Below are 13,289 nucleotides of genomic sequence, written 5' to 3'. Positions count from 1 at the left end.
GCTGAGCGCCTGCGCACACCTGGTGTATCCTTGGGAATGCCCAAAATTCCAAAAATTCCGGGAATTCTGGGAGTTCTGGGATTGGGATTTGGGATTTGGGGTTGGATCCATGGGAATTATCCCAGGAATTCCAGGAATTCCGGGAATTCCGGATGTGGCAGCGAGCGCTGAGAGCCTGCGCACACCTGGTGTATCCTTGGGAATAATCCCAGAATTCCCAAAATTCCAGGAGTTCTAGGATTGGGATTTGGGGTTGGATCCATGGGAATTATCCCAGGAATTCCGGGAATTCTGGGAATTCCAGATGTGGCAGCGAGCGCTGAGCGCCTGCGCACACCTGGTGTATCCTTGGGAATAATCCCGGAATTCCGGGAATTCTGGGATTGGGATTTGGGGTTGGATCCTTGGGAATTATCCAGGGAATTCTGGAGTCCTTGGGAATTCCCAAAATTCCAGGAATTCTGGGAGTTCCGGGATTGGGATTTGGGAATGGGTCCTTAGAAGTTTTCAACATTTCCAGATTTCCGGGAATTCCAGGAATTCCGGGATCGGGATTTGGGGTTGGGTCCTTGGGAATTTCCAACCCCCAAATCCTGATTACAGAATTCCCAACATTCCCAAAATTCTGGGAGTTCCAGGAATTCCGGATCCTCCTGGGAATTCCAGGATTGGGATTTGGGGTTGGATCCATGGGAATTATCCCTGGAATTCTGGGAATTTCGGGATTGGGAATTGGGATTTGGGGTTGGGTCCTTGGAAATTCCCAAAATTCCGGAAATTACAGAAATTCCAGGATCGGGATTTGGGATTTGGGATTGGATCCATGAGAATTATCCCTGGAATTCTGGGAATTCTGGGATTGAGATTTGAGGTTGGATCCATGGGAATTATCCCAGGAATTTTGGGAATTTCGGGAATTCTGGGATCGGGATTTGGGGTTGGGTCCTTGGGAATTTCCAACCCCCAAATCCTGATTACAGAATTCCCAACATTCCCGAAAATTCTGGGAATTCCGGGAATTCCGGATCCTCCTGGGAATTCCAGGATTGGGATTTGAGGTTGGGCTGGGATTTGGGATTTGGGGTTGCATCCATGGGAATTCCCAAAATTCCGGGAATTCTGGTGTCCCCGGAGCCGCTGCTTGGAATTCCAGGATTGGGAATTCCCAGTAATCCCCATGAATTCCCCGTAATTCCCATTAGTCCCCAATTAATTCCCAGTAATTCCCAAAAAATTCCCATTAATCCCCGTTAATCCCCAATAATTCCCAATAAATTCCCAATAAATTCCCATTAATTCCCATTAACTCCCAATAACTCCCATTAATCTCCAATGATCCCAAATAATTCCCTATTAATTCCCAATAATTCCATATTAATTCCCATTAACTCCCAATAATTCCCATTAATCTCCAATGATCCCAAATAATTCCCAATAAATTCCCAATAATTCCATATTAATCCCCATTAACTCCCAATAATTCCCATTAATCTCCAATGATCCCAAATAATTCCCAATAAATTCCCAATAATTCCATATTAATTCCCATTAACTCCCAATAATTCCCATTAATCTCCAATGATCCCAAATAATTCCCTATTAATTCCCAATAATTCCCTATAATTTCCAATTAATTCCCAATGAATTCCCAATAGTCCCAAATAATCCCTAATAATTCCCATTCATCCTAAATAATCCCCAATAATTTGCAATATTTCCCAATAATTCCCAATAATTTCCTATGAATTCCCAATAATTCCCAATAATTCCCAACAAATCCCCAATAAATTCCCAATAACTCCCACTAATTATCAATAATTCCCTATAATCCCCACAATTCTCAATAAATTCCTCTTAATTCCCAATAATTCCTAATAAATTGCTTATAATCCTCAATAATTCCCATTAATTCCCAATAATTCCCAATAAATTCCCATGAATTCCCATTAATTCCTAATTAATCCCCAGTAATTCTCAATTAATCTCCAATATTTCGCAATAATTCCCATTAACCTCCAATAATTCCCAATTGATTACCAATAATTCTCAATTAATCCCTATTAATTCCCAATAATTCCCATTAATCTCCAATAATCCACCAATAATGCCCAATAAATCCCCAATAAATCCCATTAATCCCCAGTAATTCTCAATAATTACTAATAATCGCCATTAATCCAAATAAATTCCCAATTAATTCCCAAGAATTCTCAATTAATCCCTATTAATCCCCAATAATTCCCATTAATCTCCAATAATCCCCAATAAATCCCCAATAAATCCCCAATAAATCCCATTAATCCCCAGTAATTCTCGATAATTACTAATAATCGCCATTAATACAAATAAATTCCCAATTAATTCCCAAGAATTCTCAATTAATCCCTATTAATCCCCAATAATTCCCATTAATCTCAAATAATTCCCTATTAATTCCCAATAATCCCCAATAAATCCCCAATAAATTCCCAATAATTCCCAATAATCGCCAATAACTCCCAATAAATTCCCATTAATTCCCAATAACTCCAATAATTCCCACTAATTACTAATTAATCCCCACTAATTACCAGCCCCCCCTGCCCTGTGGCCGTTCCCATTCCCAGAATTTCCCCAATAATTCACAATAATGCCCATTAATCCCCAATAATTCCCAATTAATTCCCAATAATTCCCAATTAATTCCCAATAATTCCCAATTAATTCCCAATAATCCCCAGTAAATCCCCAATAAATCCCCAATAATTCCCAATAAATCCCCAATAATTCTCAATTAATCCCTATTAATTCCCAATAATTAATTCCCAATAATCCTCAATTAATCCCCAACAAATCCCCAATAATTCTCAATTAATCCCCAATATTTCACAATAATTCCCAGTTAATTCCCGATAATCCCCAATAAATCCCCAATAATTCTCAATTAATCCCCAATATTTCACAATAATTCCCAATAGTTCTCAATTAATCCCTATTAATTCCCAATAATTAATTCCCAATAATTCTTAATTCATCCCCATTAATTCCTAATAAATTCCAATTAATCCCCAATATTTCACAATAATTCCTATTAACACCCAATACATCCCAATTAATTCCCAATAATTCTCAATTAATCCCTATTAATTCCCAATAATTCCCATTAATCTCAAATAATTCCCAATTAATTCCAAATAATTCCCAATCCCCATTAATTCCCAATAAATTCCAATTAATCCCCAATAATTCCCATTAACCCCCAATATTTCTCAATAATTCCCATTAATCCCCAATAATTGCCATTAATTCCCATTAACCCCCAATATTTCTCAATTAATTCCCAAAAATTCTCAATTAATCCCTATTAATTCCCAATAATTCCCATTAATTTCCAATAATCCCCAATAAATCCCCAATAAATCCTCAATATATCCCATTAAGCCCCAGTAATTCTCAATAATTACTAATAATCGCCATTAATCCCAATAAATTCCCAATTAATTCCCAAGAATTCTCAATTAATCCCTATTAATCCCCAATAATCCCCAATAAATCCCCAATAAATTCCCAATAAATCCCCAATAATCCCCAGTAACTCCCAATAAATTCCCATTAATTCCCAATAACTCCAATAATTCCCACTAATTACTAATTAATCCCCACTAATTGCCAGCCCCCCCTGCCCTGTGGCCGTTCCCATTCCCAGAATTTCCCCAATAATTCTCAATTAATCCCCAATATTTCACAATAATGCCCATTAATCCCCAATAATTCCCAATTAATTCCCATTAACCCCAATAATTCTCAATTAATTCCCAATAATTCTCAATTAATTCCCAATATTTCACAATAATTCCCATTAGCCCAAATAATTCCCAATTAATTCCCAATAATTCTCAATTAATCCCTATTAATTCCCAATAATTCCCATTAATCTCAAATAATTCCCTATTAATTCCCAATAATCCCCAATAAATCCCCAATAAATTCCCAATAATTCCCAATAATCGCCAATAACTCCCAATAAATTCCCATTAATTCCCAATAACTCCAATAATTCCCACTAATTACTAATTAATCCCCACTAATTACCAGCCCCCCCTGCCCTGTGGCCGTTCCCATTCCCAGAATTTCCTCAATAATTCACAATAATGCCCATTAATCCCCAATAATTCCCAATTAATTCCCAATAATTCCCAATTAATTCCCAATAATCCCCAGTAAATCCCCAATAAATCCCCAATAATTCTCAATAAATCCCCAATAATTCTCAATTAATCCCTATTAATTCCCAGTAATTAATTCCCAATAATTCTCAATTAATCCCCAACAAATCCCCAATAATTCTCAATTAATCCCCAATATTTCACAATAATTCCCAATTAATTCCCGATAATCCCCAACAAATCCTTAATAATTCTCAATTAATCCCCAATATTTCACAATAATGCCCATTAATCCCCAATAATTCCCAATTAATTTCCAATAAATCCCAATAATCTCCAATAATTCCCAATTAGCCCCCAATAATCCCCAGTAAATCCCCAATAATTCTCAGTTAATCCCTATTAATTCCCAATAATTAATTCCCAATAATTCTCAATTAATCCCCAACGAATCCCCAATAATTCTCAATTAATCCCCAATATTTCACAATAATGCCCATTAATCCCCAATAATTCCCAATTAATTCCCATTAGCCCAAATAATTCCCAATTAATTCCCAATAATTCCCAATTAATTCCCAATAATCCCCAGTAAATCCCCAATAAATCCCCAATAATTCTCAACTAATCCCCAGTATTTCACAATAATTCCCATTAACCCCTTATAATTCCCAATTAATTCCCAATAATTCTCAATCTATATTAATTCCTAATAACTCCAATTAATTCCCATTGATTACTAATTAATCCCCACTAATTGCCAGCCCCCCCTGCCCTGTGGCCGTTCCCATTCCCAGAATTTCCCCAATAATTCTCAATTGATCCCAAGTATTTCACAATAATGCCCATTAATCCCCAATAATTCCCAATTAATTCCCATTAACCCCAATAATTCCCAATTAATTCCCAATAATTTTCAATTAATTCCCAATAATCCCCAGTAAATCCCCAATAAATCCCCAATAATTCTCAATTAATCCCTATTAATTCCCAATAATTAATTCCCAATAATCCTCAATTAATCCCCAACAAATCCCCAATAATTCTCAATTAATCCCCAATATTTCACAATAATTCCCAATTAATTCCTGATAATCCCCAATAAATCCCCAATAATTCTCAATTAATCCCCAATATTTCACAAAAATTCCCAATTAATTCCCGATAATCCCCAATAAATCCCCAATAATTCTCAATTAATCCCCAATATTTCACAATAATTCCCATTAACCCCCAATAATTCCCAATTAATTCCCATTAACCCCAATAATTCCCAATAAATCCCCAATAATTCTCAATTAATCCCTATTAATTCCCAATAATTAATTCCCAATAATTAATTCCCAATAATTCTCAATTAATCCCCAACAAATCCCCAATAATTCTCAATTAATCCCCAATATTTCGCAATAATTGCCATTAACCCCAATAAATCCCAATTAATCCCCAATAATTCTCAATTAATCCCCAATATTTCGCAATAATTGCCATTAACCCCAATAAATCCCAATTAATTCCCAATAGTTCTCAATTAATCTAAATTAATTCCCAATAATTCCCACTAATTACTAATTAATCCCCACTAATTGCCACCCCCCCCGCGCCGTGTCCGTTGCCATTCCGGATTTTCCTCAGCCGGGTTTTCAGGGCGCTGGAGCCGCCGCTGAGCGATTCCGAGCGCTCCGATTCCCATTAATTCCCAATAATTCCAATTAATTCCCATTAAATCCCAATTAATCCCCACTAATTGCCACCCCCCCCTGCGCCGTGTCCGTTGCCATTCCGGATTTTCCTCAGCCGGGTTTTCAGGGCGCTGGAGCCGCCCCTGAGCGATTCCGAGCGCTCCGATTCCCATTAATTCCCAATAATTCCAATTAATTCCCATTAAATCCCAATTAATCCCCACTAATTGCCACCCCCCCCGCCGCCCGGTGTCCGTTGCCATTCCGGATTTTCCTCAGCCGGGTTTTCAGGGCGCTGGAGCCGCCGCTGAGCGATTCCGAGCGCTCCGATTCCCATTCATTCCCAATAATTCCAATTAATTCCCATTAAATCCCAATTAATCCCCACTAATTGCCACCCCCCCCGCCGCCCGGTGTCCGTTGCCATTCCGGATTTTCCTCAGCCGGGTTTTGCAGGGCGCTGGAGCCGCCCCTGAGCGATTCCGAGCGCTCCGAGCTCCTGGACGCGGCCCTGGGATCCGTCCTGGCCCTGCCCCCGCCCGAGCCCCCCAAAAACCGCCAGGAGCCCCCAGCCCAGGTGGGGATCCCGCCCGATTCTGGGGGGAAAAAACCGGGAATTCCGGGAAAATTCCCATCACGATATTCCGGGTTTTTCCTGGGGTCTTGACTGGGATGGGGCAGCTCCGGATTTTCTGGGAATTCGCTCCCAGGTTCTGTGGGAGAAGTGGGAATCTCCTTCTTCATTCCTGGTTTTCCATTCCCGATTTCCCATTCCAAATTATCCCGTTCCCATCATTCCCGTTCCAAATTTCTCATTCCCATCATTCCCATTCCCAAATTCCCATTCCCATCATTCCCATCATTCCCATCATTCCCATCATTCCCATTATTCCCATTTTTCCCATTCCCATTCTTCCCATTCCCAATTTCCCATTCTTCCCATTCCCAATTTTTCCATTTCTCCAGATTTTTTGGGAATTCGCTCCCAGGTTCTGTGGGAGAAGTGGGAATTTCCTTCTTCATTCCTGGTTTTCCATTCCCAATTTCCCATTCCAGATTATCCCATTGCCATCATCCCCATTTGTCCCATTTTTTCCCATTTTTCCCGTTCCAAATTTCGCATTCCCATTGTTCCCATTCCCAAAATCCCATTATTCCCATTATTCCCATTATTCCCATTTTACCCATTCCCATTCTTCCCATTCCCAATTTCCCATTATTCCCATTCCCAATTTTTCCATTTCTCCAGATTTTCTGGGAATTCGCTCCCAGGTTCTGTGGGAGAAGTGGGAATCTCCTTCTGCATTCCTGGTTTTCCACTCCCAATTTCCCATTCCAGATTATCCCATTCCCATCATTGCCATTCCAAATTTCTCATTCCCATCATTCCCATTCCCAAATTCCCATTCCCATCATTCCCATCATTCCCATCATTCCCATCATTCCCATTTTTCCCATTATTCCCATTTTTCCCATTCCCATTCCAAATTTCTCATTCCCATCATTCCCATTCCCAAATTCCCCTTCCCATTATTCCCGTTTTGCCCATTTCCATTTTTCCATTCCCATTCCCAAATTCCCATTCCCATTATTCCCATCATTCCCATTCCCAAATTCCCATTCCCATTATTCCCATTTTGCCCATTCCCATTATTCCCATTCCCAATTTTTCCATTTCTCCAGATTTTCTGGGAATTCGCTCCCAGGTTCTGTGGGAGAAGTGGGAATCTCCTTCTGCATTCCTGGTTTTCCATTCCCGATTTCCCATTCCAAATTATCCCATTCCCATCATTGCCATTCCAAATTTCTCATTCCCATCATTCCCATTCCCAAATTCCCATTCCCATCATTCCCATCATTCCCATCATTCCCATTATTCCCATTATTCCCATTTTACCCATTCCCATTCTTCCCATTCCCAATTTCCCATTCTTCCCATTCCCAATTTTTCCATTTCTCCAGATTTTCTGGGAATTCGCTCCCAGGTTCTGTGGGAGAAGTGGGAATTTCCTTCTTCATTCCTGGTTTTCCATTCCCAATTTCCCATTCCAAATTATCCCATTCCCATCATCCCCATTTTTCCCATTTTTCCCCATTTTTCCCGTTCCAAATTTCGCATTCCCATTGTTCCCATTCCCAAATTCCCATTATTCCCATTATTCCCATTGTTCCCATTATTCCCATTTTACCCATTCCCATTCTTCCCATTCCCAATTTCCCATTATTCCCATTCCCAATTTTTCCATTTCTCCAGATTTTCTGGGAATTCGCTCCCAGGTTCTGTGGGAGAAGTGGGAATTTCCTTCTGCATTCCTGGTTTTCCATTCCCAATTTCCCATTCCAGATTATCCCATTCCCATCATTGCCATTCCAAATTTCTCATTCCCATCATTCCCATTCCCAAATTCCCATTCCCATCATTCCCATCATTCCCATCATTCCCATTTTTCCCATTATTCCCATTTTTCCCATTCCCATTTCAAATTTCTCATTCCCATCATTCCCATTCCCAAATTCCCCTTCCCATTATTCCCGTTTTGCCCATTTCCATTTTTCCATTCCCATTCCCAAATTCCCATTCCCATTATTCCCATTTTGCCCATTCCCATTCTTCCCATTCCCAATTTTTCCATTTCTCCAGATTTTCTGGGAATTCGCTCCCAGGTTCTGTGGGAGAAGTGGGAATTTCCTTCTTCATTCCTGGTTTTCCATTCCCAATTTCCCATTCCAAATTATCCCATTCCCATCATCCCCATTTTTCCCATTTTTCCCCATTTTTCCCGTTCCAAATTTCGCATTCCCATTGTTCCCATTCCCAAAATCCCATTATTCCCATTATTCCCATTATTCCCATTTTACCCATTCCCATTCTTCCCATTCCCAATTTCCCATTATTCCCATTCCCAATTTTTCCATTTCTCCAGATTTTCTGGGAATTCGCTCCCAGGTTCTGTGGGAGAAGTGGGAATCTCCTTCTGCATTCCTGGTTTTCCATTCCCAATTTCCCATTCCAGATTATCCCATTCCCATCATTGCCATTCCAAATTTCTCATTCCCATCATTCCCATTCCCAAATTCCCATTCCCATCATTCCCATCATTCCCATCATTCCCATCATTCCCATCATTCCCATTTTTCCCATTATTCCCATTTTTCCCATTCCCATTTCAAATTTCTCATTCCCATCATTCAAATTTCTCATTCCCATCATTCCCATTCCCAAATTCCCATTCCCGTTATTCCCGTTTTGCCCATTTCCATTTTTCCATTCCCATTCCCAAATTCCCATTCCCATTATTCCCATCATTCCCATTCCCAAATTCCCATTCCCATTATTTCCATTTTGCCCATTCCCATTATTCCCATTCCCAATTTTTCCATTTCTCCAGATTTTCTGGGAATTCGCTCCCAGGTTCTGTGGGAGAAGTGGGAATTTCCTTCTGCATTCCTGGTTTTCCACTCCCGATTTCCCATTCCAAATTATCCCATTCCCATCACTGCCATTCCAAATTTCTCATTCCCATCATTCCCATTCCCAAATTCCCATTCCCATCATTCCCATCATTCCCATCATTCCCATTTTTCCCATTATTCCCATTTTTCCCATTCCCATTCCAAATTTCTCATTCCCATCATTCCCATTCCCAAATTCCCCTTCCCATTATTCCCGTTTTGCCCATTTCCATTTTTCCATTCCCATTCCCAAATTCCCATTCCCATTATTCCCATCATTCCCATTCCCAAATTCCCATTCCCATTATTCCCATTTTGCCCATTCCCATTATTCCCATTCCCAATTTTTCCATTTCTCCAGATTTTCTGGGAATTCGCTCCCAGGTTCTGTGGGAGAAGTGGGAATTTCCTTCTGCATTCCTGGTTTTCCACTCCCGATTTCCCATTCCAAATTATCCCATTCCCATCACTGCCATTCCAAATTTCTCATTCCCATCATTCCCATTCCCAAATTCCCATTCCCATCATTCCCATCATTCCCATCATTCCCATTTTTCCCATTATTCCCATTTTTCCCATTCCCATTCCAAATTTCTCATTCCCATCATTCCCATTCCCAAATTCCCCTTCCCATTATTCCCGTTTTGCCCATTTCCATTTTTCCATTCCCATTCCCAAATTCCCATTCCCATTATTCCCATCATTCCCATTCCCAAATTCCCATTCCCATTATTCCCATTTTGCCCATTCCCATTATTCCCATTCCCAATTTTTCCATTTCTCCAGATTTTCTGGGAATTCGCTCCCAGGTTCTGTGGGAGAAGTGGGAATCTCCTTCTGCATTCCTGGTTTTCCACTCCCGATTTCCCATTCCAAATTATCCCATTCCCATCACTGCCATTCCAAATTTCTCATTCCCATCATTCCCATTCCCAAATTCCCATTCCCATCATTCCCATCATTCCCATCATTCCCATTATTCCCATTATTCCCATTTTACCCATTCCCATTCTTCCCATTCCCAATTTCCCATTATTCCCATTCCCAATTTTTCCATTTCTCCAGATTTTTTGGGAATTCGCTCCCAGGTTCTGTGGGAGAAGTGGGAATTTCCTTCTTCATTCCTGGTTTTCCATTCCCAATTTCCCATTCCAGATTATCCCATTGCCATCATCCCCATTTTTCCCATTTTTTCCCATTTTTCCCGTTGCAAATTTCGCATTCCCATTGTTCCCATTCCCAAAATCCCATTATTCCCATTATTCCCATTGTTCCCATTATTCCCATTTTACCCATTCCCATTCTTCCCATTCCCAATTTCCCATTATTCCCATTCCCAATTTTTCCATTTCTCCAGATTTTCTGGGAATTCGCTCCCAGGTTCTGTGGGAGACGTGGGAATCTCCTTCTTCATTCCTGGTTTTCCACTCCCGATTTCCCATTCCAAATTATCCCATTCCCATCATCCCCATTTTTCCCATTTTTCCCCATTTTTCCCGTTCCAAATTTCGCATTCCCATCATTCCCATTCCCATTCCCAAATTCCCATTCCCATTATTCCCATTATTCCCATTTTGCCCATTCCCATTTTTTCATTCCAAATTTCCCATTTATCCCCTTCTCAATTTCCCATTTTTCCCATTTTCCCCATTCCCCATTTCCCATTCCCACTATTCCCATTATTCCCGTCATTCCCATTATTCCCATTTTCCCATCATTCCCATCATTCCCATTCCCGTTATTCCCACTATTCCCACTCTTCCCATTCCCATTTTTCCCACTCCCATTCCTATTTTTTCCATCATTCCGAGATATCCAAGGCCTCATCCACAAAGAATTTGCCAAAAAAATTTGGGAAAAATCCCAAAATTCCCATTTTTTTCTGGGATAACGATGACTTTGGATGGATTTGGGAATGCCAGGGCTCTTTTCAAGCCCAAAATTCCAAGATTTTCTTCCTTTTCCCAAATTTTCCTGCTGTTTTTAACAGGCTCCTTCCCTCATCCACCAAGAATTTGACCCCCCAAAAAATCGGGAAAAATCCCCAAAAATTCCCAATTTTTTTCTGGGATAACGATGACTTTGGATGGATTTGGGAATTCCAGGGGTTTTCCCAAGCCCCAAAATTCCAGGATTTCCTCCTTTCCCAAGCAATTCTGACATTTCCAAAGCCTCATCCACACAGAATTTGCCCCCAAAAATTGGGAAAAATCTCAAAAATTCCCAATTTTTCTGGGATAAGAATGGATCGGATGGATTTGAGGTTTTTCCAAGCCCCAAAATTCCAGGATTTTCTCCCTTTTCCCGAATTTTCCTGCGATTTTTAACCGGCTCCTTCCCTCATCCGCAAAGAATTCACTGCAAAAATTGGGAAAAATCCCAAAAATTCCCATTTTTTTCTGGGATAAAAATGGATTGGATGGATTTGGGGTTTTTCCAAGCCCCAAAATTCCAGGATTTCCTCCTTTCCCAAGCAATTCTGACATTTCCAAAGCCTCATCCACACAGAATTTGCCCCCAAAAATTGGGAAAAATCTCAAAAATTCCCAATTTTTTCTGGGATAAGAATGGATTGGGTGGATTTGGGGATTCCAGGGGGTTTTCCCATCCCAGAATTCCAGGATTTTCTCCCTTTTCCCAAATTCTCCTGTTATTTCTAACAGGCTCCTTCCCTCATCCACAAAGAATTTGACCCCCAAAAAATCGGGAAAAATCCCCAAAATTCCCAATTTTTTCTGGGATAAGAATGGATTGGGTGGATTTGGGGATTCCAGGGGTTTTCCCCATCCCAGAATTCCAGGATTTTCTCCCTTTTCCCAAATTTTCCTGCGATTTTTAACAATCTCCTTCCCTCATCCACAACGAATTCGCCCCAAAAATCGGGAAAAATCCCCAAAATTCCCATTTTTTTCTGGGATAAGAATGGATCGGATGGATTTGAGGTTTTTCCAAGCCCCAAAATTCCAGGATTTTCTCCCTTTTCCCGAATTTTCCTGCGATTTTTAACAGGCTCCTTCCCTCATCCGCAAAGAATTCACTGCAAAAATTGGGAAAAATCCCAAAAATTCCCATTTTTTTCTGGGATAAAATGGATTGGATGGATTTGGGGTTTTTCAAGCCCCAAATTCCAGGATTTCCTCCTTTCCCAAGCAATTCTGACATTTCCAAAGCCTCATCCACACAGAATTTGCCCCCAAAAATTGGGAAAAATCTCAAAAATTCCCAATTTTTTCTGGGATAAGAATGGATTGGGTGGATTTGGGGATTCCAGGGGTTTTCCCCATCCCAGAATTCCAGGATTTTCTCCCTTTTCCCAAATTTTCCTGCGATTTTTAACAGTCTCCTTCCCTCATCCACAACGAATTCGCCCCAAAAATCGGGGAAAAACCCCAAAATTCCCATTTTTTTCGGGGATAACGATGACTTTGGGTGGATTTGGGAATTCCAGGGCTCTTTCCAAGGCCGGAATTCCGGGATTTTCCCGGTTTTTTTTGCAGGATCTGCTCGGGGGACGCTCTGGGGGCTCTCTCGGAGCTGCTCCGGGGGCTCCTCCGGAGGCGCCTCAGCCCCGGCGGCCTCCGGGAGATCTTCGCCGTGAGTTTGTCCCTTCGGGAATTTTGGGGAATTTTGGGGATTTTTTGGGAATTTTTGGGAATTAATTTGGGATTTTTGGGGATTTTTGGGAATGATTTTGGGAATTTTGGGTGGTTTTTTGGGGATTTTGGGGGAATTATTTGGGGAATTTTGGGCATTGATTTGGGAACTTTTTGGGAATTTTGGGGGGAATTTTTTAGGAATTATTTTAGTAATTTTTGGGGGAATTTTGGGAATGATTTTGGGATTTTTGGGAATGATTTTGGGAATGATTTTGGGAATTTTGGGGGTGATTTGGGGATTTTGGGGAATTATTGGGGAATTTTAGTGAATTTCGGGAATTATTTGGGGATTAGGAGAATTTTGGGCATTCATTTGGGAATTTTTGGGGAATTTTTGGGGAATTTGGGGAATT

The 13,289-nt window shown here is 40.5% G+C and overlaps 1 protein-coding gene across 1 annotated transcript in view; it reads left to right on the top strand.

Moving 5' to 3' along the window:
* Positions 1-12,874, top strand: part of LOC128950528 (maestro heat-like repeat-containing protein family member 1) — a gene marked incomplete at its 3' end in the record, with an annotated part of 49,567 nt that extends 36,693 nt beyond the window's left edge. The window contains exons 16-18 of the mRNA XM_054295398.1: positions 6,284-6,404; positions 7,100-7,113; positions 12,778-12,874. Of these exons, the coding sequence (XP_054151373.1) occupies positions 6,284-6,404; positions 7,100-7,113; positions 12,778-12,874 (232 nt within the window). The remainder of the gene's footprint in view (positions 1-6,283; positions 6,405-7,099; positions 7,114-12,777) is intronic.
* Positions 12,875-13,289: the final 415 nt, after the last annotated feature.

This window comes from Melozone crissalis, unplaced genomic scaffold, assembly GCF_028551555.1.
Source record: "Melozone crissalis strain CALT ecotype California unplaced genomic scaffold, PUWL_Pcris_2 ptg000705l_1, whole genome shotgun sequence".
Classification (NCBI taxonomy): domain Eukaryota; kingdom Metazoa; phylum Chordata; class Aves; order Passeriformes; family Passerellidae; genus Melozone; species Melozone crissalis.
Note: the sequence above shows the minus strand (reverse complement) of the source record. Positions and strands in the feature narration are given on the sequence as shown.